This window comes from Amyelois transitella, chromosome 12, assembly GCF_032362555.1.
Source record: "Amyelois transitella isolate CPQ chromosome 12, ilAmyTran1.1, whole genome shotgun sequence".
NCBI classification, from domain to species: domain Eukaryota; kingdom Metazoa; phylum Arthropoda; class Insecta; order Lepidoptera; family Pyralidae; genus Amyelois; species Amyelois transitella.
Genome location: NC_083515.1, coordinates 4,526,103 through 4,551,295, shown reverse-complemented (window position 1 = coordinate 4,551,295; position 25,193 = coordinate 4,526,103). Strand labels below are relative to the sequence as shown.

General features: G+C 33.1%; 2 protein-coding genes across 5 annotated transcripts; both read right to left on the bottom strand.

The window, feature by feature from the left end:
- Positions 1 to 627: 627 nt before the first annotated feature.
- LOC106142641 (putative inorganic phosphate cotransporter) lies at positions 628 to 16,273 on the bottom strand. Of its 2 annotated transcripts, none has more exons than XM_013344484.2 (10): positions 16,074 to 16,273; positions 10,056 to 10,123; positions 8,699 to 8,881; positions 7,641 to 7,877; positions 6,895 to 7,104; positions 5,678 to 5,845; positions 4,889 to 5,105; positions 4,220 to 4,341; positions 3,550 to 3,666; positions 628 to 1,687 (listed from the first exon to the last, which is right to left on the bottom strand). In XM_013344484.2, exons 3-10 carry the CDS (start codon positions 8,861 to 8,863, stop codon positions 1,472 to 1,474), a joined length of 1,452 nt encoding a protein of 483 aa, XP_013199938.2. In that variant the 5' UTR covers positions 8,864 to 8,881; positions 10,056 to 10,123; positions 16,074 to 16,273; the 3' UTR covers positions 628 to 1,471. The 2 variants fall into 2 exon arrangements, with proteins under 2 accessions (XP_013199938.2, XP_013199936.2); XM_013344482.2 differs by having other exon boundaries at positions 8,699 to 8,898; positions 16,074 to 16,272.
- A 941-nt stretch (positions 16,274 to 17,214) lies between these two features.
- Positions 17,215 to 24,683, bottom strand: LOC106141917 (putative inorganic phosphate cotransporter). 3 transcript variants are annotated; one of them, XM_013343555.2, is made up of 8 exons: positions 24,524 to 24,683; positions 22,685 to 22,893; positions 21,703 to 21,942; positions 21,057 to 21,266; positions 20,000 to 20,167; positions 19,577 to 19,793; positions 19,053 to 19,291; positions 17,215 to 17,462 (listed from the first exon to the last, which is right to left on the bottom strand). In XM_013343555.2, the coding sequence occupies exons 1-8, from the start codon at positions 24,558 to 24,560 to the stop codon at positions 17,232 to 17,234; spliced, it is 1,551 nt and encodes a 516-aa protein (XP_013199009.2). In that variant the 5' UTR covers positions 24,561 to 24,683; the 3' UTR covers positions 17,215 to 17,231. The 3 variants fall into 3 exon arrangements, with proteins under 3 accessions (XP_013199009.2, XP_060802752.1, XP_013199022.2); XM_060946769.1 differs by lacking the exon at positions 24,524 to 24,683 and adding an exon at positions 24,430 to 24,500; XM_013343568.2 differs by lacking the exon at positions 24,524 to 24,683 and adding an exon at positions 24,305 to 24,437.
- Positions 24,684 to 25,193: the final 510 nt, after the last annotated feature.

Sequence of the window (25,193 nt, the reverse complement as noted above, 5' to 3'; positions counted from 1 at the left end):
TGAGTAAAGTTTTTACACGTAGCGACTCCCATCTGATTTTTGCAACCTTTGCTGGTAAACATGAATTTGATCAATCATGGTTCCACATCAAGTTGCGTGAATCTACAGATTTCCTCACGATGATTTCCCTCTCCATAAGAGCATAGGTTAGTATTCGAACTAATGTACATAACTCTGAAAATAGTAATTAGAACATGGCCGAGGTGGGATTCGAACCTGTGCCTTTTAATGCATCACACATTTTAACCGGACACATTAACGATTCGGCCACCATAGCTCTTATCCCACCTCTTGCTTCTGGATAAAAAGTGCCTAGTTATTCTGGCTTAAATGCGTAGCCTTACGTAATGATAACTGTGTATGTAAGTTACATACAACTTACACAGAAATGTGATTTGCTAAGCAAAAATATATAGGCTGTGCTCCAGGTAGCAATGACTTGTAACAGACCATTCAGCCTTATTTTTCAGGTCACCACACTTTATGATACTATCAGCAATGATGCGACGGAAGCGGAAGTCATTAAAGTTCTTTTCAGATTCTTTGTACTCTGCCAGCCGCAGCCCGCAACTTCGTTTACCATAAAACAAAATCTGTGTGATTAAGTTAAATAATAAAACTACATAATAAAAAATAACACAAATTTATTAAATATAAATAATGAAATAACCTTTTCATTTTCTTATGATGCAAAGGTATTTTTATAATTTACTACTGATTAAAAGTTTTCAGGATCTCGCTTTCTTTGCGTAAAAAGTTTTAATAAAACTAGAACTATAATAAGCTGGAAATTAGAATTAAGCTTATAATTTATAATACTCACTATGTACAGACACTTTCTGCTTATAAAATATTATAATGTTTAAAATTAGTTTAATTGGTAATGACAACTTTGTACATCTAACAATTTTTAATAGTAAGATAGGTTCGTAGTTCTCACTCGGCATTATTTATTTATACATAAGTCGTTGTATTTTGTACTTACTTTTAAATGGCAGCTTACAACCTTTTTGTTGACAAAACATGTTACGATTGCTTTTATTTAACTAAGCAGGTAGTATATAAATTAGTATATAAAATAATTTTGCGTGAAATTTTCATGAATTTTGTGAACTTCTTTCTTTTTAAATCTTTTTGAGCTGATTGAAAATAAAAAGTCAATTAGTAACACAAAAAATAAGTAAAATTTTATCAATATCTTATTTTCATAATAATCATCAACAATCGGTGCATCCATAAATAAATCACTTCAAAATCTAAATGATTTGATTTGACATAAAAAATGGTTTTAAATAAAAATTGTTCTCTACATCCGGCCAACATATTTATAAAACCAAATAAAAAAAAGATATTTGTTAAAATTTGTTTTCTTTTCAATTCTTCTCACTGGTCTAGTACTTCTTAGTAATCTTCAATATTCTCTCTTCTATATTTATCTAGCTGTATTCTCTATGCAAAAATAAATATTAATCTATAATTTGGCTTCCATTTTTTCTACTTTCCTCTTCTCTTCATCTTCGTCCGCTGTTTTCAACGGTCCGTGCTTCCAATCAGCAGGGTAGCCGTACTGCCGCACGTCGTCCCACCATTGCTGCTTACCATCAGCCCAGATGCAGTATATGACGTTGGTGCCGACTAGTACTGCGAAGCACACCCAGAAAGCTATTCTCCACTGCGATAATGTTGACTGAAAAGAAGAAATAACTTTAGATAACCGACATCACTATTACTACTTACATAAAAAAAGACTGAAAGCTTTTTTTTTTATTTAAGTCCTTTTCGTTGTTTTGTTGCATCGCCAAGAATTTATTTTTCACATTTTACTGCGCTGGAATTAACTCTGCAGATATAGTATTCATTGTTTTGATGTCTTTTTTATCTTACATGCAAAGGTATGAAAAAGCACATCGGACCAGCTTCCAATCAACATGGCTTCAAGCAAGTCTAATACGAAATGACAATATAATTTTGAAAGCACAATCCCCCAATGAAACAGCAGGATTATGAAAGACAGAAGACCCGACAAATCGCTTTGTTGATGGGAAGCCTCGTGTCAGCTGCCTTTGACAAGAAAATTTGTAAGACCACAATTAACGCCATTGAAGCGAGTTCGGGTTAATCTCAAAGACTTTACTTCAAACTCAAGTTAGACTTGGCGGCTTTGTGGGCTCTTCACATTTTGCGAGTATTTAATCAGTATAAGCCGACGGAACTTTGTGAATTTCCTAACAGACATTTGACTGAAATTTTCAAATTAAATATTAATGATGTTTATTATGTTAATAACTGTCGCGATGTTTTTATGGGCAATTCAAAGAATGTTGGGTTGTTATTTTGTTCTTTTTTGACATAACTGATTTTCAACTTTCACATTGCATTACTTATAGATACTATTTATAAATAACTAGTATATTCCCCCGGCTTCGCACGGGTGCAAAATTCGGAAAAAATTATACATAAAAACCTTCCTCTTGAATCACTCTACCTGTTACAAAAAACCGCATCAAAATCCGTTGCGTAATTTTAAAGATTTAAGCATACAGACTAAAATAGCGACTTTGTTTTACACTATGTAGTGATGATACAAGTTATAAACGCGCACGTAACATACATTTATCGCGGACTTTTCGAATCATGTACATAATTACAATGATCCATGGTTACCGAGCGGCTCATAGTGAAAGCTAGCTTTTGGTGGATTTATAGCGAAAATATTCAAATCATTGTCATCATACAAAGCTGTTTATTTTCAGATAAAAAAAATTCTTAGTAACTATTACTCTACCACTAGGTACAGTAAGTTACATCAGGATTACACCAGTATCATAATATGTAGATATTAAAGCATATTTTTTGAGATGTAAGACAATAAGACATAACTTTGCCAACAAAAACCAATACCTCCGTAACAAATATCATAAAAATGAGTTGTTGGAGTCATTACGACAAAATATGCAGGTAAAGCGGAGAAAGTTTGTTTAATATATGGAGAATATTTTTACGGTTACCACAAATTTTTGTAAGTTTCAAACTCATTTTCTTATATTCAATATCCAATAAAACGAGTCTTTAGTTTTATTATTAAATAAATGAGTTTTTAAAAGCGTTTCAGTTTGACTGAAGACAGGTTGACTGGAAGAGATCCCTTCATGGGATAAGTCCGCCATTGCATGTGATTTATTTATTTTATAACAAATAGTTGTTGTAACTGTGTATACTTTTGTGCCAAATAGTTATTTTGAAAAGTCAAAATCAAATCTTTATAAAGTACAAAATAGTGCCATATGGTTCTAGTCACTTTAGAATGTGACCACCTTTCCCATGGAAATCCTGGGAAAGGCTAAGAAACTCAGCATTCTTCTTGTAGGCGATGGGCTAGCTACCTGTCACTACTTTAATCTCAATTACGTTAATAAGCCATACAGCTGAACGTTGCCTTTCGGATTTTTTTAACTTTTTGCTCTATCTTCCCCGCAATGGATAGAGTAGAAAATAACAATACAGGCTAATATGACAAGACTCATTTTTAATGATCAACGTTTTACTTACATCTGGTGTTAAAAGACCTATCAGATAAGGCGTGATGATGCCGGAGAGGGTTGAAGTACCGTTGATCATAGCTGTGAGTGATCCGGCATAGTTCGGCGCCAGGTCCAATGCATTTACCTGTAAAATAGTTCAATTTTTTTTTTTACACGTTTAACGTAATATTTCAGTTTTCCGTTTCTACGTACTCAATTATTTTCTGTTTATTTTGTAAGCGGGAATAATGTAAGCACTAAGAATATTGTTAAACGCCTAATCTATAGAGAACCTACCTAGTTTGTTTAGATTCTCCTGTTATTATAGTCATTTAAGTCAGACGGCAGTCGCTTCATGTGATTAAATTACTAAGCTAAATTGACTCTAGGCTTCCCCCAGAAAGACGTAACCAAGTTAATGTTCATAATATATTAATTCTAATAGTTGTAGTCGTTCATATTAAATACCTACCTAGAAGAAACTACAATTGACACCTGATTTCTTATCTGTTTGCTATTTTCTAAACATTGACGAGGAGAAAATGCTTTCAGCATCAATTTTAATTTGTTGTAACTTAAAACGCCATATGGACGTTTACGCGTTTGTTTAATATTCTAAATAGCCAGTTACCCCGTAAACAGCTTTGCCAATAACAATGTAGACAAATAGCAAAACATAAGAATCTAATACACTTTACCTTCATCCCACTGTAGAAACCTCCCATAAGAGCCATCGAAGCTATAAAATAACCCACCGCCGCAAAACGATCACACCCCGCGTACGAAGCCAATATGATACAAATGGCAGGGCCGGTGGCAGCTGAAACATAATGTAATATCAGTCAGGATAATAGCCAATAAGACATAAGCTGTTTGGGGATATTGCAAAACTAATAGCACAGGATATGGACACGTAATTTTCCAATAGAATAAATCGGTGGTTACATTTACGAAATTGAGTACGTTGTGGTGGATTTGCTATGAATGATATTAGAATTATTAAGTTTTTATATTTTCTGTGGGTATATATAAGTTTCATTTTTTGTACAAACATGCAAAATATGTGTAGAATCCACATGGAATTCGGTTTGTTTAATAACAATATATGTGTTCGGGAAAAGTTTTATTCATAAATTATTATTTTATTAATTTAATGAGAATGTATCATTTATCTAAATAATAAAAAAAGTTATTTCATAACAATGCGTAATCTAAAATTTAGACAATATTGTCGCAAATTTTAAAAGTGACGAGTAATTCTAAATTCGCATCTACGTGCGCTCATCTCGAAATAGAATCAGGCAGTCAGAATAGAAAAGCGTCATCTTACTCGATAAATAAAAACATAACATGGAAATAGCACCAACCTATAGTGGTATGTATAATTCTGCCGGTCTTAATCGAGTGCCACTTCCTAGTGACACAAAGATCACACGCCCATCCGAATATGAAGGAGCTAACCCACATGGCAAGGTAAGGGATGGCTGTAAGAGTTCCAGTCGTGGCAATATTGAATTTCAGTACATCGGTCATATATTTTGGTAGATCTGTTACCATTGTGTAGTAGCCCCAGTCATGACCAATCTGTGAAGAGACAAAGACGAAATGTGTAGGAAAAGAATCTCTAATGTTATCACTAAATCTTTGTTACTCGAGCTTTCCATCCGGTAATTTATAGAATTGGAACAAATTACCATACTGTATTCCAATTTCATACTTGCATGTTCTTAGTTATACTCTTCGACACTTTGCCCGCGATCCGCTTGAACTAAAATACGTACAGATCCGACGTAAACAGTGATAAAAGGTAACGTAGAAAAAGAATATAACAGTTTTTAAGACTAAATAAGCAGGTTTTATTAAAATTATGTAACACTTATCTTTGCTTTGTAAATTAAATAACCAATGCAGCAAATAGTGAGGCTCAAATGGGGGCCGATCTCACCACAAGTACTGGGTTTCTTTACAGATCCTCAATTTTTTTTTGTCTTACTATAATACTGTAACTCGTTGCATATTTTTCTAACATAAGATAAAATACTTACTGTAGCAAAAAGTAAGGCCCAAACAGGGACTGACATCTTTATAATTTGCACTAGTGTCTGTCTGATTAAATTACTTTAATTTTTTTCTTTAAATAAAGATTTAATACTTACTGCAGCAAATAGTAATGCCCAAACAGGGACCGACCTCACTATAGCCTTCCAAGGTACTGGGTCTCTGACAGTGTTTTTGTCAGCACTAGTTACTGTTTCATTTAGATACTTCAACTCATCGTCAGATATGTATGGGTGGGTGTTCGGTGTGCTGTAGCATAGCAGACTCTGGAATTAGCAATAATAACAACAACTTAGCTAAAGTTATAGTTAAATTATTATTGTTCTTCCTAATTGGGTAAAATTATATTTAAAAAAAATTAAACGAATAAGTAGTTTTAAAGTTTTTAAATTCGCTTAGATAAAAGATATTTCTGGATTATACGAGTACACAATGACAATAATTTTCCAAATAAGAGATTATAGCGTAGATTAGAGCGTGCATGAAAAGAGTTATAAATGTGAATGAAGCGAAGGAAGTATGCAGAAATCGTGGCAAGTGGAAAATGAAGTCTCTGCCTACCCCTTCGGGAAAAGGGCGTGATTTTATGTATGTATGTTAGAGATTATACCTTACATGGCTATACATTCAATACGCGCGCAATCGTAAATTTAACCCAATTTGCTTATTTAAATTTATTTTTATAGCATATCGACTAAACATCGTGTTGACTCATTAAATATCTAAGCCTGTCGCTAGTTTCAACTGGTATTATGGAGTTATAAAACGGTTTCGCATCATTAAAATATATGCGTAGATTTTAGTGTTACTGAATATAATTTATTAGACAATCGTAAAATTAGGTATGTGGATTATCATATTCAATTGATTCAAAGAAATTTTCCATTCAGTTTGGAAACTACGAAATCGGAATATTTTTCTCAGAATTGATAATTGTTTTATTATATTTTTGTTTCATTTATTAATTAATTATGTTAATGGGTGATTATAACAAAGAACCTGTAGTTTTTATAGGACTTAATTGCTAATAAATCAAAGTCGATTGCACAACTTATCATAAACCTATTATCAAAAATAATTTAAAAAAATAAGCTGCAGAACTTATGTTTAAGTACCAATCTGAGCTGTGATCATATCTCAAACTCGAAGATAAAGCTTTTACATTATTCAAAGCCTGTTTAGTCGAGTTAAGAATCTTTAACCCAATTCCTCAATCGACCTATAAGATAAAGATGTTGAATCATAATCATTTACTCCTTAAATATGGTTACAATTACATTGGTACAGTATAACATTTAAATAACATGACACTTACCCAAAATACGAACCATAAGATGCCAAAGCATCCGAAGAAATAAAACACATTGGCCCAATGACCATCACCGGCCATCAGAAACCCAGACATGAATGAGCCGAAGATGTTCCCGATTTGGGCTCCGCCGAACACGAGTGCACCCTGTCTGGATCTTTCGTGAGGAGGCACCCATCGGGCCAGAACTATCATCAGAGCGGGCATTGTGGGACCCTGAAACCATACAAAAGATCATCACCCTTTTGAAATTAGTGACAGTTATGTCCTTGGAGATGAGCCCCGATCTGCTTATCCCCATAATCCTAGAGTGGGTAAGTAAGGTTTTTTACGTAGCGAATTTCGTCTGACCTCCACAAGACAACAGGAAAACAAAAACTAATGCAATAAAATCTAATTGGACAATAAACCAGTTAATTACGTAACGACTCAATATACACTTAAATACGAGTACTTCTAATTTCACTTCAGGATTAATTCGTCAGTATTAAGATTTATAGACCAATAGCTTTTAAGCCCTGTTATAAAGCTATAGTAACTGCTCTTAGCAATAAAAGCTAGCAATCGACTTCCTATTTTATTTGGCAGGCAGTTTATTTTAGTCTTTATAAGTAGAATTGACCTAACAAAATTTAACTATATTGAATTATTTTTTTAACTTCATACTGTCACCCATATAACAATGTTCTCATTACATTTCAATGTAATAAAAAAGTAGAGTTTGTAATTAAAGATTAAAATTTAATAGTTACCTCACCCATTCCTTGCAAAACTCTCAATATAAAGAGCCATGTTGCTCCACCTGCAGTGACCACTATGGGTGTTAGCAGTGTAAAAACTGCAGTACTCAGCAAACCAATGCCCAATGTCCATTTACCGCCATATTTTTCAGCTAAGTACCCTCCAGGGACGTGGGTAATAGCGTACCCGTAATAGAACCCGCTGAGAATGAGCCCCTGAGTTGATTCGGACCAATCGAAAATTGCGTGCTGAAATAAAAGGACATAAATACCAATTAAGTAAACTTTTATCGCAGATAGAAAGTAAATTGTCATGTGGTTTCAACCAAACAGAGCTAATTGAATATCGTAGCAGACCTCTTAAATATGTACATTAGGCAGAAAATCCTAGGGCGCTATAAAAATATAAAACTTTGCACGTCTTTACTTTCGCGGAATTTTTTGTAGCAAAATGCTGTTCATATCTGAATGATATACGTGTTTATAGGCTTTAGTAATATCCGTATTGAACATTGTCACCAATTTTTTTAATTGAAACTATTTCCTCGTGATCTTATCTATTTTTAAATGTACATATATCTTTTATATTCTTATTAAACTAAAACTTAACAAAAACACTAATTTCGTTAATGAACGGGTTCAGAAGTTAATATCGATTTGCACTCAAGTATTCTCAATGGATTTCAAATTAAACGTAAAACAGTACTTTCCACTTTTAGAATTTATAGAGAAGCTGTCCCTTTACTTCTGTGAGTACCAAACCATGTTCCCCGTTTTGTTTTTAGGTCAAATTAGAATATTAATGATCGGACCCTGTTTTTGTGTTGATTACAAATGAAATACCTGCGGATGACAGTGCCCATTCTTTCAAGTTGAATTTTAAAGCACTGTTCGCATAGTAAACTGAATAATAATTAAAATTTCTGTTCCTGAACACTCAATCAGGTTTGGGCGAATGGCTCAAAACCAGTTCGTATTGTTCTTTCAGTATCTTGTTGTTGACGATGGATGACTGCCAAGTTTAGACAAACATCCATGATATTAGGTACTTATTTGGCAAGAGTACTGACCGGCCTAGAAGGAGAAGTTCCATTGATAAGGATTTCGCTATCATCGGGGCAGGCGTTCGGGTCGAAATGCTCTTCTTCCAGCCTCGTGTTGTTGACCATCTGAGTGACGGCCAGGTTGAGGCAAACCCGCATAGTATAGGCGTTGCAGACAGCCAGTAGTCCCATGATGCCCAGAACATACCGCTGGGGAATTATGAACACTGAGCGGAGAAAAATTTACAAATGTAGCTTAAAGCAGTTTTGTTATTAAATTAGTTTTGAAAATATTTAGGATAACACCTTAGTCGTTGTTATACTAGCTAAAACTTAAACGGAAAATTAATTTCAGTGTATGATTCTCCTATTCGTTCCAGGTAATATTAATTACCAATATATTAATGTTGACGGCCTCTGTGGCGCAGCGGTAATACGCTTGTCTGTGACACCGAAGGTCCCGGGTTCGAATCCCGGTCAGGGCATGATGAAAAAAGAACTTTTTCTGATTGGCCTGGGTCTTGGATGTTTATCTATATTAGTATTTATTATAAAATATAGTATCGTTGAGTTAGTATCTCGTAACTCAAGTCTCGAACTTACTTCGAGGCTAACTCAATCTGCGTAATTTGTCCCGTATTTGTATATTTGTATATTGTATATTATTAAAAAATTAAACTCAATATCAGCTAAACAAGATATGAGTATATTCCTATATCATTAAAAAGGTATAACAAGTTCGTGAAAAAAAAATCTTAAGAATTCGTAAGCGGCACGAGACAATAAACTATTAAGAGTTGTAAAAATAAAAATATAACTCTTCACCATGTAGCCATGACATTGATTAAACACGTCTGAGTCCCGCAACAAAAAGAACAATTACACACTATTACAAATAAGATACAAAATTTCCCTCCAAATTGCACGGTGCTTTATTCTAGAAGAGTTTATATTATTTTAAAACTCATCTTCGTGTCAACAATTTAATTAGATCTCATTGTCTGAGTTGTCTATGAATTAATGATGATTCTACATAAATAATATCAAAAACGTTATAAAATAGTATTTTATAAAATATGTACAGGAAAAGCTAAAGCTATTATTTTCCCGAATTTAACTCTTTCTACCGCGCAAGATATATAGAAGTGATGATATGTATGTATTTGTATTATTATACTGGCTTTATGAAATAATACATCATTAATTGTAAACCTCTTATTATTCCGATTTTATGAGTACATTCTGGACTACAGTGCCGAGTCTATGGATGGTAACAGGTGTGTATACCATCAATATAAACAATTGTAATAACAAATCATTCAGTCGACAGTTTGCTTACATTTGTTCGTTGAATTAATTGTAGACGATTCAACTTTATACTTACTCTTTGACAGAATTTGACTCCATCTTGGTTTCATTTCAGTGCTGTGTGATTAACTGCTTTATATTAATCTGTAATCAAAAATGGAGAATTTCTTAATCTTTTAAACTAAAAAAAATTGTACCGTGTGGTTCCCGGCCCCGACAGAAAAAGAATAGGACCACTTCATCTCTTTCATATGGATGTCGTAAAAGGCGACTAAGGGATTGGCTTATAAACTTGGAATTCTACTTTTAGGTGACGGGGTAGCAACCTGTCTGTCATATCTGAATCTCAATTCTATCATTTAGCCAAACAGCTGAACGTGGCCTATCAGTATTATCAAGACTGTTGGCTCTGTCTACCCCGCAAGGGATATAGACGAGATTAATTGTATGTATGTATTAAATTAAACCATAAATCAAAAATCATTCGGAAGTTTTTACGTGATAGAATTTCAAAGATACATTCAACTTTTCGATATTACAATATTTATATAGATTTTCACATTCAGGAACATCATTTTATTATTTTGTTCGTATATTGTTACGTTTCGTAATGACATACATTATGTTGCTTTTGTTATCAGACAAGCAAAAGTAAATAACAAAGAAATTTCCAGATAACATATATCTCAATCTAAGAAATGAAACATGTAGAAGAATAGATTTTGTACAAAAATGCACGTTATCTCGAAAGCGTCTCATTACTATCGCGATTTATATTAAAGATCACCAAATAACCATTTAGAATTAAAACAATACTAGCACCTAGCAGCATTCTAGTCTATTTGTCCCGATATTTTAGTCAACTAAAAAAATTATGCCAAAACATTGTTATGAAACAAATCTGGTTTTTTGTTCAGAATACACACATTTGTAACATGCTTTTTAAATCACCTTTATTAATAAATGAATAAAAAAGGAAGCGAAGAAAATACCGTGTTCTGCTGTTCCTCCCGCATTGTAAAGTCAATAAAGAGAATGATTATCATTTAACGTGGACGTTCAGTCTTTTCAAGACTGCTCGCTGTTTGCTCTATCTCCCCCGCAAGGGATATAGACGTGATTATATGTATTAACTTTTTGAGTTCGCAACCTACATATGTCACTTTCTTTGGATCTCGCTTCGCTAATTGTGTATCTATAAGAAAAGTTTCACTGAAGTTGGTCCCATTTTCATCTGATTAAGATCTGATAGTGGTCCGTGATTAGGGCTCGGTCTGGGAAAGTCCGTAGTTCCGGATGAAATTCATTTTTACAGCATTGTTTATACAATTAGATAACAGTTTGAGTAGCATCATCTGATCTCGCAAACTTTCCTAATGGCCCAAAATTTAATGGCAAAAGTTTATTATATCACATTTCTTCGTAAAAAAAAATCATATACTTACATACTCTTATCATTACTACCTTGAATTTCCACCACGAATAATTTAATTGGACACTCACTCCTGTAATTAGTGCTTAATAATGCTTGAACTATCACGGTATTGCTATAAAAATAATGCTGTAATCGCTGACACACATATAAAATTTTACTAATACCACTTAGGAAAGATGTTATATATATAGTTTTATCAAAGTAGTTTATTAGATATAATTCGCATGCATAGTTCTCATGTATAATTTGTATCAGAAGTACATAGGTTACAATTTAACACTGTGATTAAGACCGATTTTTTACTTTATAAGCACAAGTAAATAAAACAATAATTTAAAGTTTAATTCTGTTCTATTCTACTTCTTATTATTTTCATTTTCATTATTATTTTCATACAAACAGCCTTTTTTTCAAATTCATGCTCTGTTACAATTTTTATATCGTATTAAATTATTTTCTTGCAAATATACTCAATGTACAGACAATTTTTTTTTACTGTTTTTTTATACTATATGTATTGCTTTCTGTTCTACTATCAATCTTTCCCTCTGTTTTTACATCTATACTATATTAATACATACTTGACCGAAGTTCATGTTGTACACAATTAGAATTATACGAAAGATGCTATGTTCTCAACATAGCATCTTTCGTACAAGAAAAATTGCATTGCAATTCGCGACAAACGATACGGCGAAGCTGCGAACCAGATCTAAGTTTATTATATTTGGAAATATTTTCATTTCCTTTGGAATGAGCGTGTCGTGAGAAGACAGGACAGAATGAAAATTGATGACAATACAAGGAGAGGCAGGCGCAAGAAAATGCCAAAGGAATGCGTGCAGGATAATAATGGTAAAAAGAATGTGACCCTTGGGAATGTCACAGAATACATGAAAATAGAAAAGACTTATCTTAGGAAACAAGCTGAAATAATTAACAGCGTGTTACGGTTTGTAATCGAAGCAGAGCACTCTCTCTCTCTCTTATCTCTCTGCGTGTTTCCGGTTCACCCTCCATAGAAGTGTTTCGAGCCCGGGGTCCGCCTTCCGACTGTTTTCTCTCCACTTGGACCGGTTTTCGGCGTCCCCGGCTTAAATTGAAGCAGAGCACTGATTGAAGGTAAATATAACACCCTTTTTACAAAATTTTTGATTGATTTATGAATATGGTTCAATTACATTATTTAGATTTCTATAGTTGCAACCCAAACTTACCAATGTCAACCAGACTAACACTTAACAAGTCGCAATAATCAAGTGTTCAATCAACAAACAATCGAAGCCTCGTCAAACACCACAAGGTTACAAACTTGACCGAATTTTTTTTTTCCAATCGACCATTATGTAAGCAAAAATGAATATTAAGCGTTGTATAATGTTAATAGATAAATTTAAGTTGATTTAAGTTTAAATTTAAGTTGAATGAAACAAAAATCTCGTTTAGTTCTGTTCCCATGGGAGGTTCGGGAAATCCTTCATTATTCTACCTCATAAAGAACTATATAGACCGTTTTTTTGGGTTGAACAAAGATGTTAGTCAATCAGTCAGTTATCCATTTAATACAAATAGAAATAACATTTTAAATCAGAGAAAACCACAGAAGTGCAAACGATACTTAAAAAGTTGCAATGCCCTATTTGTTTAAGTGTAAGTACAACGTTTGAGTTGGATAAACATAACCAAACCACTTCAAACGAGTAATATGTTCTTGTTATCGGATAATTACCTGTAAAACTAAGTCGTTTGCTGTATATTTATCAAACTCTATAGTGAACACAATTTATGTGAATGGAAATATGTCTTTATTCATACGAGTACGTGACAAATAACTGAAACTAAATGAAAGAACAACAATGATTTAGATAATCCAACATGAAGATTTATGCGGTTTGTAATTAGAAAGTTAGTTGGTGTTACTATTTGTCAACGATGTACAAGTTTAATAGTATAGTTGAGTAGTAATTTTGCTTCTATTCAAAAATTCCTACGTGTAGGTGTAAATTAAAAATAATATATAAAAAAGAATGCATAAAAGCAGTTCTAGTCTGAAAGGTACAATAAAATAAGATTAAAGAAGTCAGAAAATCTTAAAGGGCCTTAAAAGCCTTAAGGGGCTTGGAAATAGATTTTTTGGAGAAAAGGTGACCGTTTGTCGGTCCTGACGCTTTAAAAATTACTTTATTACGAAAATATTTTCATTTCAAACGTATGTTAATATAAATTAATTAGTGCCTAGTTAATTTTTATCAGAATATTGAATTAAATAAATTTTATAAATAGAGGTAAAATAATAAAGAGTATAATAGTCTATTTATATTCACTGTGCGATTAAGGAAGTACACTGAACTTCTTCAAGTCGTACAGACTTGACCTTAAATATAACGTTAAGGTGAGGAAGTAGGAAAATTAAGGAAAGGAAGAAAATTAGAGTCATGACTAAGACTTTACTCATAGTATCTACTCATGTTTTTGTATAAAATCTATATTTAATATAGACTTTAGCCTGCAAGTTCAAACATTGTAAAATTCTCAAAAAAATAACACTTTTTAGGGTGGAGGTAGGGTAGAGGCTTCGAAATTTGACATTTATAAAATGACGATAAATAAATGGGTGCGAAAAATTAACCTTGTATTTCATGATACAAGTCTTCTTTAGAAAAACAAAAGTCGATATCTTTATATTGAAGTCACAGAATAATCGTTAGTTTATTGTGATAATTATAAGAAAAAAGAATTACTTACATTTATTACATAAATATAATGAATGCAGATGAAGCTAAATCATAATGAATCTATAAAACGATTCAAAAAATTCAACAAATATAAACTTTACGAAACATACAATACATTTATTTTCACCCCAAATTGTTCCAATTCCCGCAAAAACACGTGAAGCTGCAACAGAATACTGACAGCGTGCTGAAACTTTGTTTTATACTATGTAGCGTGCATGCCCATTTCCATTGCTTCTACAACCAAAAAAAAAACAAAGAAAACATTTTTTACGTACATAATCAACTAGATTTGTCACAGTATCAGATTAAACATTATTTACTTTAAACCTATGAACCGTTTAGTAGATACTTAATTGTAATGAATTGCGGTGCCTTTAGTTGTGTCGCCTGTACTACTACTGAACACGCTCACCTCACATGGCATGCTAGCAAATAATTATTTACACACTTGTTTAGCTAATGTTTTAACGATGGCTGAATAAATATGTATTAAACATGTCATCATCATATGCATTACTTGCATACTGTGTAAATCAAATCAATTTTTTTAACTAGCTAATGGAACTACATATCTATTCAAATTATAAAGCATTGAGAATTTAGTCATTATCTAAACTAGTAAATAATATGTAGAAGAAAAAGTTACATGGCACAACTTTTAAATCAAGCTCGATGAATTTGGCATAAATAAATATCTTTTTCCTTCACCTGGCGAGTTACAGCCTCACCACTCATGATCTTGAATTGAGTAAGTCAGGTCCTTACACGAAGCAACTCTTGCTAACTCCGCTCCGCAAAAACCTAACCTATATTGAATCCTGATTACTCTCCAGTTTCTTCTGGGTGCCTATCGTCACGTAATATAGCATCCTCTTTTAAAGTTTGCAGACTGTTAAAGTGTTCATATAAGTAACACCTAGTTTATATTTAAATATAATGAAAGTTTTAACTATTACTGTCACAAGAATCGCAACTGCAAATTAGTAGTTACAGGAAAAATATTACAATAATAAGTTCTTCTTGTTATCGTTTATTTTATCGCAAATTTCCTTACCTAAGAATAATTTTATTCTACATCTTAAGATGAAGATAACTTAGTACTTGGCAGTAGCAAAATAAACAGATAAATAACTGGTTCCATATAATAAGGAAATAAAATGTATTAACGTGTTTTGTCATTTTGCACAACCACTTAAAAAAAAGTTTTTTTTTATAAATGTTATTCATTAGTTTAAACGTTATCATTATTTAAGTTTTTGTCGGTCTATTTGTAACGCTTTTCCGACCAAACCGTAGATCCATTTTGATGAAATTTTATATGAATATTGTCAGTTCTTATCCGATATCAATGTTTTTTTATTCCTATGGAAAACTTGGACAATTTCAAGTAAGACATAAGTAATTCTCCAGGGAAACTTAAAAAAATTTAAGTTGTTACTATAATTCTATGTATTGAAAATTAGAGATTCATATTAGAGAGAGATTTATATCCGGGTTATTTAGATTCAAATGGAAAATACATTATTGAACATTGTTCTGATTTTCAAAGTTCCCACTAACAAATATTTTTGCTTTCACCATCTTTTTTGATATTATCATGTCTGCCTCTTTATGGCTGTTTTGTTATGAACTGAAATATGTAGGTACAAATGATACAAAGGCAACAAATTACGAAACTAAAGCTAATAAAGTCAAACCATACTCAATAAACATAGAAAATTCCGTTCCTACATAAAAATAAATGAGAAACGAAACCAGAATACAACGGCCTTGATGAAAGTCACTACTTGAAATATTTAAGAATGTAAAGGACACTATTAATTAATAAATTCGCATAAACAAACACACATTCACTTTCAAACTTCTAAAATCTTAATATTCACAAGCGAAGAATCTATAAATTAATTAACATGCAACTTACTTTTTATTCAGCCAGTGTTATTTTTTTAAATTAATTCCGGAGCAAGTATTTTTTTCTTTTTCATTTGCGTATTTTTTTTCTTAATAGCACTGAGTTTAAGTTGCTTGAGGACATGTGACTATCGCGGTTGAAATGCGCGCGCGCACTCTGGCATTGTAAGGCCATAGATCATCGCGAACCACTAGAGGCTTGACATTGAATGCAGAATGTACATTACGCTTTCGGCCTGACGTCATCCTACGGTTTGCCTAACTTCGATTGGTACTTAATTGCATTATTTCACTCACACATCTCTCAGTATTTGGTTACAACTACAACTTTTAATCTGTGATTCGTCTCTACGTAATTTACTTTTTCCACCGGCATTGAATTATGACTTCAAAGATCAATCAAACTTAACAAGCAAGTCAGAAAGAAGTCTCTTTGACGAATCGAACGACCCATTGACAAGCCAACGCGCGCGCTCAAATAAGTACATATTTTGACCTACCAGTATTCTAAATCTATGATTTTAAATATTTTTTTACATAAAGAAATATTACTTACTTGTGCTTTATTTGAAATGCAGCAGGCAGAGTATGGTTATTAACTGTAGATGGAAATACACAGATGGGACAAGGTACTTTTTTAATAGCTTTGAGAAAATAAAATAGGTATTTCTTGTTGGGTTGAATCTCAAGGATCACAAAAAAATACCTATTAAATTTCTACTTTCATAACGTTAAATTTGCAAAGGGAAATGTTTTTGGATGATGTAGGAGTCAACTTCTATTGAATCTATACTAATCTACTAGAAACCCAACCTGTCAACCATAAAACTCAAATATATAAAGAAGAAAATAGAAGGTATTGTTGCGAATTCTTATTATATTATTCCAGGCCTTCTATCTATATCTATTTATATTTGACTATATAACTTTTGTTTTTGGGAAAACAAGAAGTGTGAAGTAACAAAATGTTCTATTTTTGTTTTCAACGCTTAATATTAAAGATTTTATTATAATAAGTTAACTGGATAATTAATATAAATATTTTTAGCGTCTGACAAAGGTATCGTTTATTGTCATTCAGATTTCATAACATTTACATATTTTGCTTACTTTTCGATGTATGTACGTTATAAAAAATAAAATTGCAGTGATCAATTTGAATAGCTTTTTAATCGGTCGACACTGGCGAATGGTCATGTTTAGGGTACACTATCTTCTTCTCTATATTCTGATTCCTTCTCTTCAAAGGCCCATGCTTCCAGCCTGGTGGGTAGCCGTATTTGTCCACATCATCCCACCATTGCGGATCACCAGAACCCCAAATGACGTATAGCAAATTGGTTGCCAGTAACACAGCAACTACTGTCCAAAAGGCCATGCGCCACTGTGTTATTGTTTGCTGGAATAAAAAAAGACTTTATGATAAGAATAAAATGGAAAAAAACATATTATGTCCTAGCTGTTCCTTGGCGTATTGAACTTTCTGACCCGTGGAACACCAAAATGGTTCAGCTACCAGAATTTTATCTCATTGGACAAGTTTTAAATTACTTCTATATACCTACCTAACTAACTAAAATATTTGTCACAAGATTTGGTTTTGGAAGTTTTATTTTTATCTGTATCAAAAAAGTGCGTACATTCTAGCGCCTAATCAAACTATCTCCACAAAGTTGCTTGGCAGTAATTTACTGCATCTACTTCAAACTACCAGGAGATTATTAGTTTAAGGCGATATAATCAAAAATACTTATAAGTGGCATCAAACAATTAATTTGTTTTTGTTTTAAGCTAGCTGATACCGGGAACTTTCTTCTTATTGATACTCGTAAGGAATCAAATTTTGCAATGCCTCATTAGGTTTTGTTGTCATTTCTATATTTTCTAGAGTTTAGCTGAACCATTATGATTGAGTCAATTCATATGCTTTACTCAATTCTTGATACAATCGATTACTTTCGGCAAATATTACATTTACACTAAATAGTTTTGAAAAATTCATTAAGTAAATTTCTACTACTCGTATCGCTTCAGTTCCGATACAGATATTATACAAATTACAGAGGAATATCATTATCATACAATCAATTATTAATAATTCTGCGAGAGTTTTCATTGATTTTTTTTTTTTTTTGGGGATATATTCATGTAATTTTTTGTTTATCACTAACGGAAGGCAAATGTTACTGTGAATAATTTAGTTTCTTCTATTTAATCCGAACAAGGCATTTGATAGCAGTGCAATAAAGATATAACATTTTATTGTGCCTATATATTTATCACATGATAAATGACAAGCAGGAGAGCATCTTTAATTTTAAAATATCATGATAATGTAATTGTATCTCATCGAGCAAATACTTAAATTACCTGCGTAGCGTATTTACTTATCTTTTTACTTACAAGTTCAAAAAAAAAAAAAAAATTCAAAATTTTTTATTCATTATTATAGGATATTATTATATCGCTTAATAATTGTCGTATGGTTTAACAACTTGGTTGACGTCAAATAAATTACTTAAAAACTAAGTTTACTGCCGCTTCCAAGGCGTCAGTGCAGAAGAAGCGGTAACAAAGTGATTGTATCTTCACTGTTTATCTCCCAATAAACAACTTTTCAGTTTGGGATTAAAGATTTAAAAATATCTAAATTTTTTGTAAAATCAGAGTTTATGTTGATTCTCCTAAGTAACCATTTCAATGAAAACACGGAAAGGCAATCCTTAAAAAAATATTGAGGAAATTGAAGAGTTAAAATTTTTTTGTTTAACTTCTTATACTGATCTTCATAAAATATTAGTAACTGGGAGGAAATCGTGTCAAGTTTTGCTTGACTTGTAATCTCACCTTTGCCCCTAACTCTGTCATTTCCTTTTGGAGACTTAAAAACTAGATTCAGATCACTGCATCCAGTTTTTGAACTTGAACAGATTCTGTCATAATTAGTTAGTTTACTCCGAAAATATGTGAAATTTTATGATTTACTTACATCAGGTGTCAACAACCCGACCAAATAAGGTGTGATAATGCCACTGATAGCACCCAGCCCATTGACGAAAGCGGAACATGTACCGGCGTAGTTAGGAGCAATGTCCATGGCGTTGATCTTGACACTGCTGTAGAAGCCACCCATAAAGGCCATGGAGGCAATGAACAAGCCCACGGCTACCATCTTGTTGCATCCTGAGTACGAGGCCAGAATAATAAAAACTGCCGGCACCGTAGACGCTGCAAAAAATGACCTCATTTGTAGGCATTGTTTGATTTTTTTTCACTCATTTGTAGCATTAGGCTCTTAACTTTTGTTTTTATTTATAATCATACACAACTGCGATTAATTTTGATTAATTCAAAAATAGACGAGGCAAATTATACAGTTTGGTGCTGGTTTCTCGACCATTACTTTTTGATTACGTATTGCAACTCGCTATTATACAATGTTGATAAAACTAAAACTACTATTACTATAACTAGATTTAGAAATAAGAAAATTGTACTTTCATTAATACTTACAAATAGTGGTATAAATTTTTCTGCCAGTGCCGATAGAGTGCCAGTTTTTCTTTATACATAAATCACATAGACTGGCAAACACAAAAGAGAAGATATACATGGCAATGTATGGAAGAGCAGACATTAGACCAGTTTCTTTGATATTGAATTTAAGAACATCGGAGAAATACTTAGGAAGATCTGTGATCATAGTGAAATAGCCCCAGTCATGGCCCACCTGTAAAAAAGACGTAAGATTAACGTAGAAGTAAACTTAAACATTATTTTACCCATTTTGCAGCTGACTATTGCAAATATAAATGTTCTAGTTAAAAAAATATGAACAGAATTTATCAAAAAGTTAGTAGGTAAGTATATTTTTTTTAATCCATGTTCACCATTTTTTACAGCCAGATAAGTTGGTATATCAAAATTTATACTTACAGCTGCCATGACTAATACCCAAAGAGGAGCAGATCGCAAAAGAGCTTTGAATGGTACAGGATCTAATTTCTTGTGTAGACCTGATGCAATAATATTATTGTTAAGATATTCTTTCTCTTCATCAGAAATGAACGGATGCGAATTCGGAGTATTGTAGCAAAGAAATACCTGAAAGAAATATATCAATAAAGTTTCTTATAACAATAATCATGACTAACATGATTTCAGAACACCATGATCACTACTACGATTTGGGGCTTTTACTATCGACGCGTCTCATTTTATGCAATAACTAAGCATTTTAAGTAATTTTTTGCAAAAAAATATAATGTTCTTCAAAATTACATACATACATACATACATATGATCACGTCTATATCCCTTGCGGGGTAGACAGAGCCAACAGTCTTGAAAAGACTGAATGGCCACGTTCAGCTATTTGGCTTAATGATAGAACCGAGATTCAAATAGTGACAGGTTGCTAGCCCATCGCCTAAAAGAGGAATCCTAAGTTTATAAGCCTATCCCTTAGTCGCCTTTTACGACATCCATGGGAAAGAGATGGAGTGGTCCTATTCTTTTTTGTAATAGTGCCGGGAACCACACGGCACTTCTTCAAAATTTGTATTTATAATTATTTTCAAAGTTTCATTATTCATCTATGTCATGATAAATCTTTTAAAAACCAATTAATGCACGATCCTCTTAAGTAAATTGAATGCCTTTGACACGTTGGCCTCAACCGGCCTTGCAAATACTACCGGGAAAAAGCGAAGCTATTGAATTTTAATTTCATCGGACATTGAACCATTTCCGTAAAAGGGATTTTTATCGACAATCCTTTTAAGGTAAATTTTAATTTTATTATAAAAAATTGAAGGACATAGATTCACTCCTTCTATGCATGTCATAAAACTGTTTCAATGCCTTAGGTTCTTCTGCAATGCGTAGTTCAGACGGAAGTTATTTCTGGATGTTACCAAGACTAACACCAAATGGAAGGTGTATATAGAACATACATAGATTGGAACGACAAAGAGAAAAAAAAAAACCTTACCCAAAACACAAACCAGATGACACCCAAACCCCCAAAAACATAGAAAACATTGTGCCAACTTCCACCGTCTGATAATAACAATCCGGAAATATATGGACCAAAAATGTTCCCGATTTGTGCTCCTCCGAATATCATCGCTCCAAACCTGGACCTTTCGCTTGGAGGAATCCATCGAGCTAGTAGTAAAACAAAGGCGGGCGTCACTGGACCCTGAAATTGAGTAATTGTGTTAGATTCAAATTAAAATTCAAACTTTTATTTGCATAATATGTGAATTGCCTCATATTACTATAGGGACAACCGAAATGAAAAACCCTGTCAAACCTGCAATTAAACAAAATGGTGTTGCATCATTAAAATTGCTCATACCAGTAGTTTCTCGTACATTGTACATAGTGCAGCATCTCGTTACTGTCAAAGTCAAATTCTGCGGAAACTATATTCAAATCATAATGGTATGATGCAATTCACACAAATTCTTCTTTCAAAAGAATTAATGAAGCTAGTATGTATGAACAAATCTCATGCTCTTAGGATAAAAGACGTTTATTCTTTAAAGACAAGAATAAAATGTTGTTACATTTTGCTAGTTTTTGTATAATCCGATTCGCTATTTTACCTACCTCTAATACAAGCACAAATATACCTCTCCAGCACCTTCGAGAACTCTAATGAAAAACAGCCCAGTAGCTCCTCCAAACTTGACAGCTAAAGGTGAAACCATAGTCGCCAGGGAAGTGATTAGCAAACCCACACCAACTGTCCATTTTCCACCAAATTTTTCAGCTAGGAGCCCACCTGGCAAGTGCGTCACTACGTAACCATAGTAAAAAGCACTTAATAAAAACCCTTGAGTGGACTCATTCCAGTCGTAACGATCACTGTTCTGCAATGTCAGAACAAAAAGTCATTAAAATTTGATTATGGTTATGTTGACAAATCAATAGTACCTACCTATGGACAGAAAGCATTTTTGAAATATATTTTATAGTTTACCACCGTCGTATTTTTTAATTTGTCCAAAATTTTGATATATAATTATGATTATGAAATGAGTGCATATTGCACGACTCTATTGACGTCACCGATAAAAAGTTTTATAAAATGCACGTTTTATATTCAAAACGTGGAATTATGTGTGCTATATATTCTGTTTTATGGCATTCACTTCATTGAAATTTGCCTAAAAGATTGCCACTGAAAACATGCGTGTACATTATACTGATAAGATGATTATTAGAGGGTATCATAAAATAATAGAATGAGTCAAAAAATATATTGACATACACTTAAAGAGCCTGTCTTATTGAAGACTATACACTATACACCTGAGGCTCGGTAAACGTGGAACTAAATTTCCCGCTATATCCGTTCCCGTAGCCAAAAACCTGTACGTGGCCTATCAGTCTTTTCAAGACTGTTGCTTCTGTCCACCCCACAAGGAATATAGACGTGCCTATATGTATGTGTGTATCCGTTCCCGTGAAAGTTTCACGAATTCCTCTTTTAGTACACTGCTAAACAACATCAGGTTCCTACATAACAAATTAAATTCCTTAAATAATATCAATCAGTCAGACTGTGTCCTCTTCTATGTATATACATCATGTACGCCTTAATAAACTTACATCGAAAATTGTTGTGACATTATTCACTATATTTGAATCATCCATGGTGTCAGGGTCCGGACAGGTTTCTCCTACAATATGTTCTGATGGCTCCACATGCAGTACCATTTGGGTTATAGTCATGCTGAGACATACCCGCATTGTGAACGAATTCGCCAACGCGAATAAACCCATAATGCCCAAGACATAGCGTTGAGGAATAAATAAGACTGAAAATAGAAATATTAAATCAATAAACATACATATAATCATTTTTCTGGAGGGGCTGATAAAGACTACATCTTTCCACTTGCCATTGTGCCTACTTATTTTGCAGTCAAGATGTGAGTCACATTTATTTTCGTTTCGGAAATTTATTATATTGCTAGGTTTCTACTTGCATTTTTCATCCATAACTCTCTTCATGCATTGACCAGGACGGTCGTCTTGGTTTTCCCCTTCTAACATTCCCATTCACATATCTTATCACTAATTATAACACTGTAAATGCTTGATTGACTGGATTTCTTTCATCTCCACATGAGCAACGCATTTAAGCATTCCCTTATCACGCTGTACTGCCTGTCTAAATCTCTTAATTTTACATCAATCGTTAACAGTGGAACATGAGGAGAAAATATAGAAATTTCAAGAAATGTCTTCTATTAATTGTCGGCTTTTTTTTACCTCACCAAAATATTTTTATTACTGTTGCCAAATACAAATTTATTGTATTGTCCATTTAGATGAAATTTATTGATTTCATTCAATATCAATAATACCTATCTTGTTTTCTTTTACATCATATCTGACCTATATCTAGATGAAGTATTGATAACATTGAAGTGCAATCGAAGAAATGCGCAGTTAAGATGCGAGTCAGATTTATCTTTATTTGGGAAATTTATTGACTTGCTGGATTACTACTTGCATTTATGACAGAAATTTATTTTCTACTCGGAACATTGAAAAATTACACTTAAGCTATTGTTATCAATAGTCATCCACATTTCTAATGAAAAATATTATACCTATAATTTTATAATTTAGTCACGACTTCCTTGCATAATGAGCTCTGGTCTGAGAAATCTGTTAAAAGTGAGGCCTTTAATTATGAGGTCTATAATTATAAGCTTAAGCACTATAAATATAAGCACTTTTGCAAAATAGCGCTAGGAGGCTGATTATAATAAGCCTCACGGCGGATTTACGCTCTATATCTTCATATATGTATATATACATAGAGTACTTCATATACATAAGAAGATTGTTTGAACATTTGAAAAACTTGATTGAACTAGCCCTAAAACTAAGTTCGATGCCTGTATTATGGAATACTAACTCGGCAATATATATATATATATTATTTTGACCGAGAGCAATCTGAGAAAGACTATTTCCCATCTTGACCTGACCGTGACCGCGGACCGAAGCACATTGACACTGTTAGTATATCACACAGGCCGACACAATTTAGTATGCCCACGCTGCTTAGCTACATATATACTGATTGATCAGAAGACGAAAGCTTACTTAGGTAATGGGTGGAGTGCATTACTTTAATGCTGCTTATAATATAAATTTGGTTTCCCAGCAAAAGTTGAGGAGGTCAGATGGGAGTTGCTCTGTGTAAAAACTTACCCAATAAAGGCTCAAGTCCAAAAGGTGCACCCCGGGCTCCTCTGATAAGATGTGACTGTGATTAAATGCTAGGAGAAGAAGGTGAAAGGTAAGAACAAGAACGTGTCCTAAACCGATGAACTTACATGAAAAGATTGATATATGTAGTGTACCTAGTGGCAATAGGAAAGATTTAGTTTTTGCCTAAGTACTTCATAAAACATGCGTTAACTGACTAACCTCTATTTACGAAATACCGCCATCCTTTAAGAGCCATCGTAATACACTGTAATCACATCATTGACAATACAAACACACAAACTCCCGCGCGTTTCAAGATTGCCTTAGGAACGACATATGTCTGCTGCAAGATCTTTATTACGCGAAACTGTTTAGATAAATGATAACGATGTTACAACACCAGCATACTTGAAGTTATAAAAAAAATTTCGGAAGAATAGGTTTATAGCATGGCAAACTAAACTACTTTGCTTCTTAACCAGTGAAGGGTTACAAAATTTTAGTCTGTATATAATAAAGGCAAAAGTGATCTACCATTATTGAAGCAGACACAATAAATGTTTGACTATTCGTTTCCACTTAGATTTTTCTATTAGTTTAAATACACCCCAAACACACATGATTGATGCCATTCACAATTTTGAACCGAGGCATTTGCATACATAAACTTATTATTATTAATTTTTTTAAACTACATACATACATATAATCACGTCTATATCCCTTGCGGGGTAGACAGATCCAACAGTCTTTTAAAGACTATTATACAGCTATTTGGCTTTAAGATAGAATTGAGATTCAAATAGTGACAGGTTGCTAGCCCATCGCCTAAAAGAAGAATCCCAAGTTTATAAGCGTACCCCTTAGTAAATGGAGTGGTCCTATTCTT

Excerpts from the sequence above, each read along its gene's own strand:
- LOC106142641 (XM_013344482.2), bottom strand. The coding sequence starts at position 10,089 with ATGAAACCAAGATGGAGTCAAATTCTGTCAAAGA. Across the intron at positions 7,878-8,698 it reads GAACTTCTCCTTCTAGGCCG|CACGCAATTTTCGATTGGTC; the intron begins GTCAGTACTCTT and ends CTTTTATTTCAG. Across the intron at positions 5,846-6,894 it reads TCTTATGGTTCGTATTTTGG|AGTCTGCTATGCTACAGCAC; the intron begins GTAAGTGTCATG and ends TGCTAATTCCAG.
- LOC106141917 (XM_013343555.2), bottom strand. The coding sequence starts at position 24,560 with ATGGCTCTTAAAGGATGGCGGTATTTCGTAAATAGAG. Across the intron at positions 20,168-21,056 it reads TCATCTGGTTTGTGTTTTGG|GTATTTCTTTGCTACAATAC; the intron begins GTAAGGTTTTTT and ends TATTTCTTTCAG. Across the intron at positions 19,794-19,999 it reads GGGTATTAGTCATGGCAGCT|GTGGGCCATGACTGGGGCTA; the intron begins GTAAGTATAAAT and ends TCTTTTTTACAG.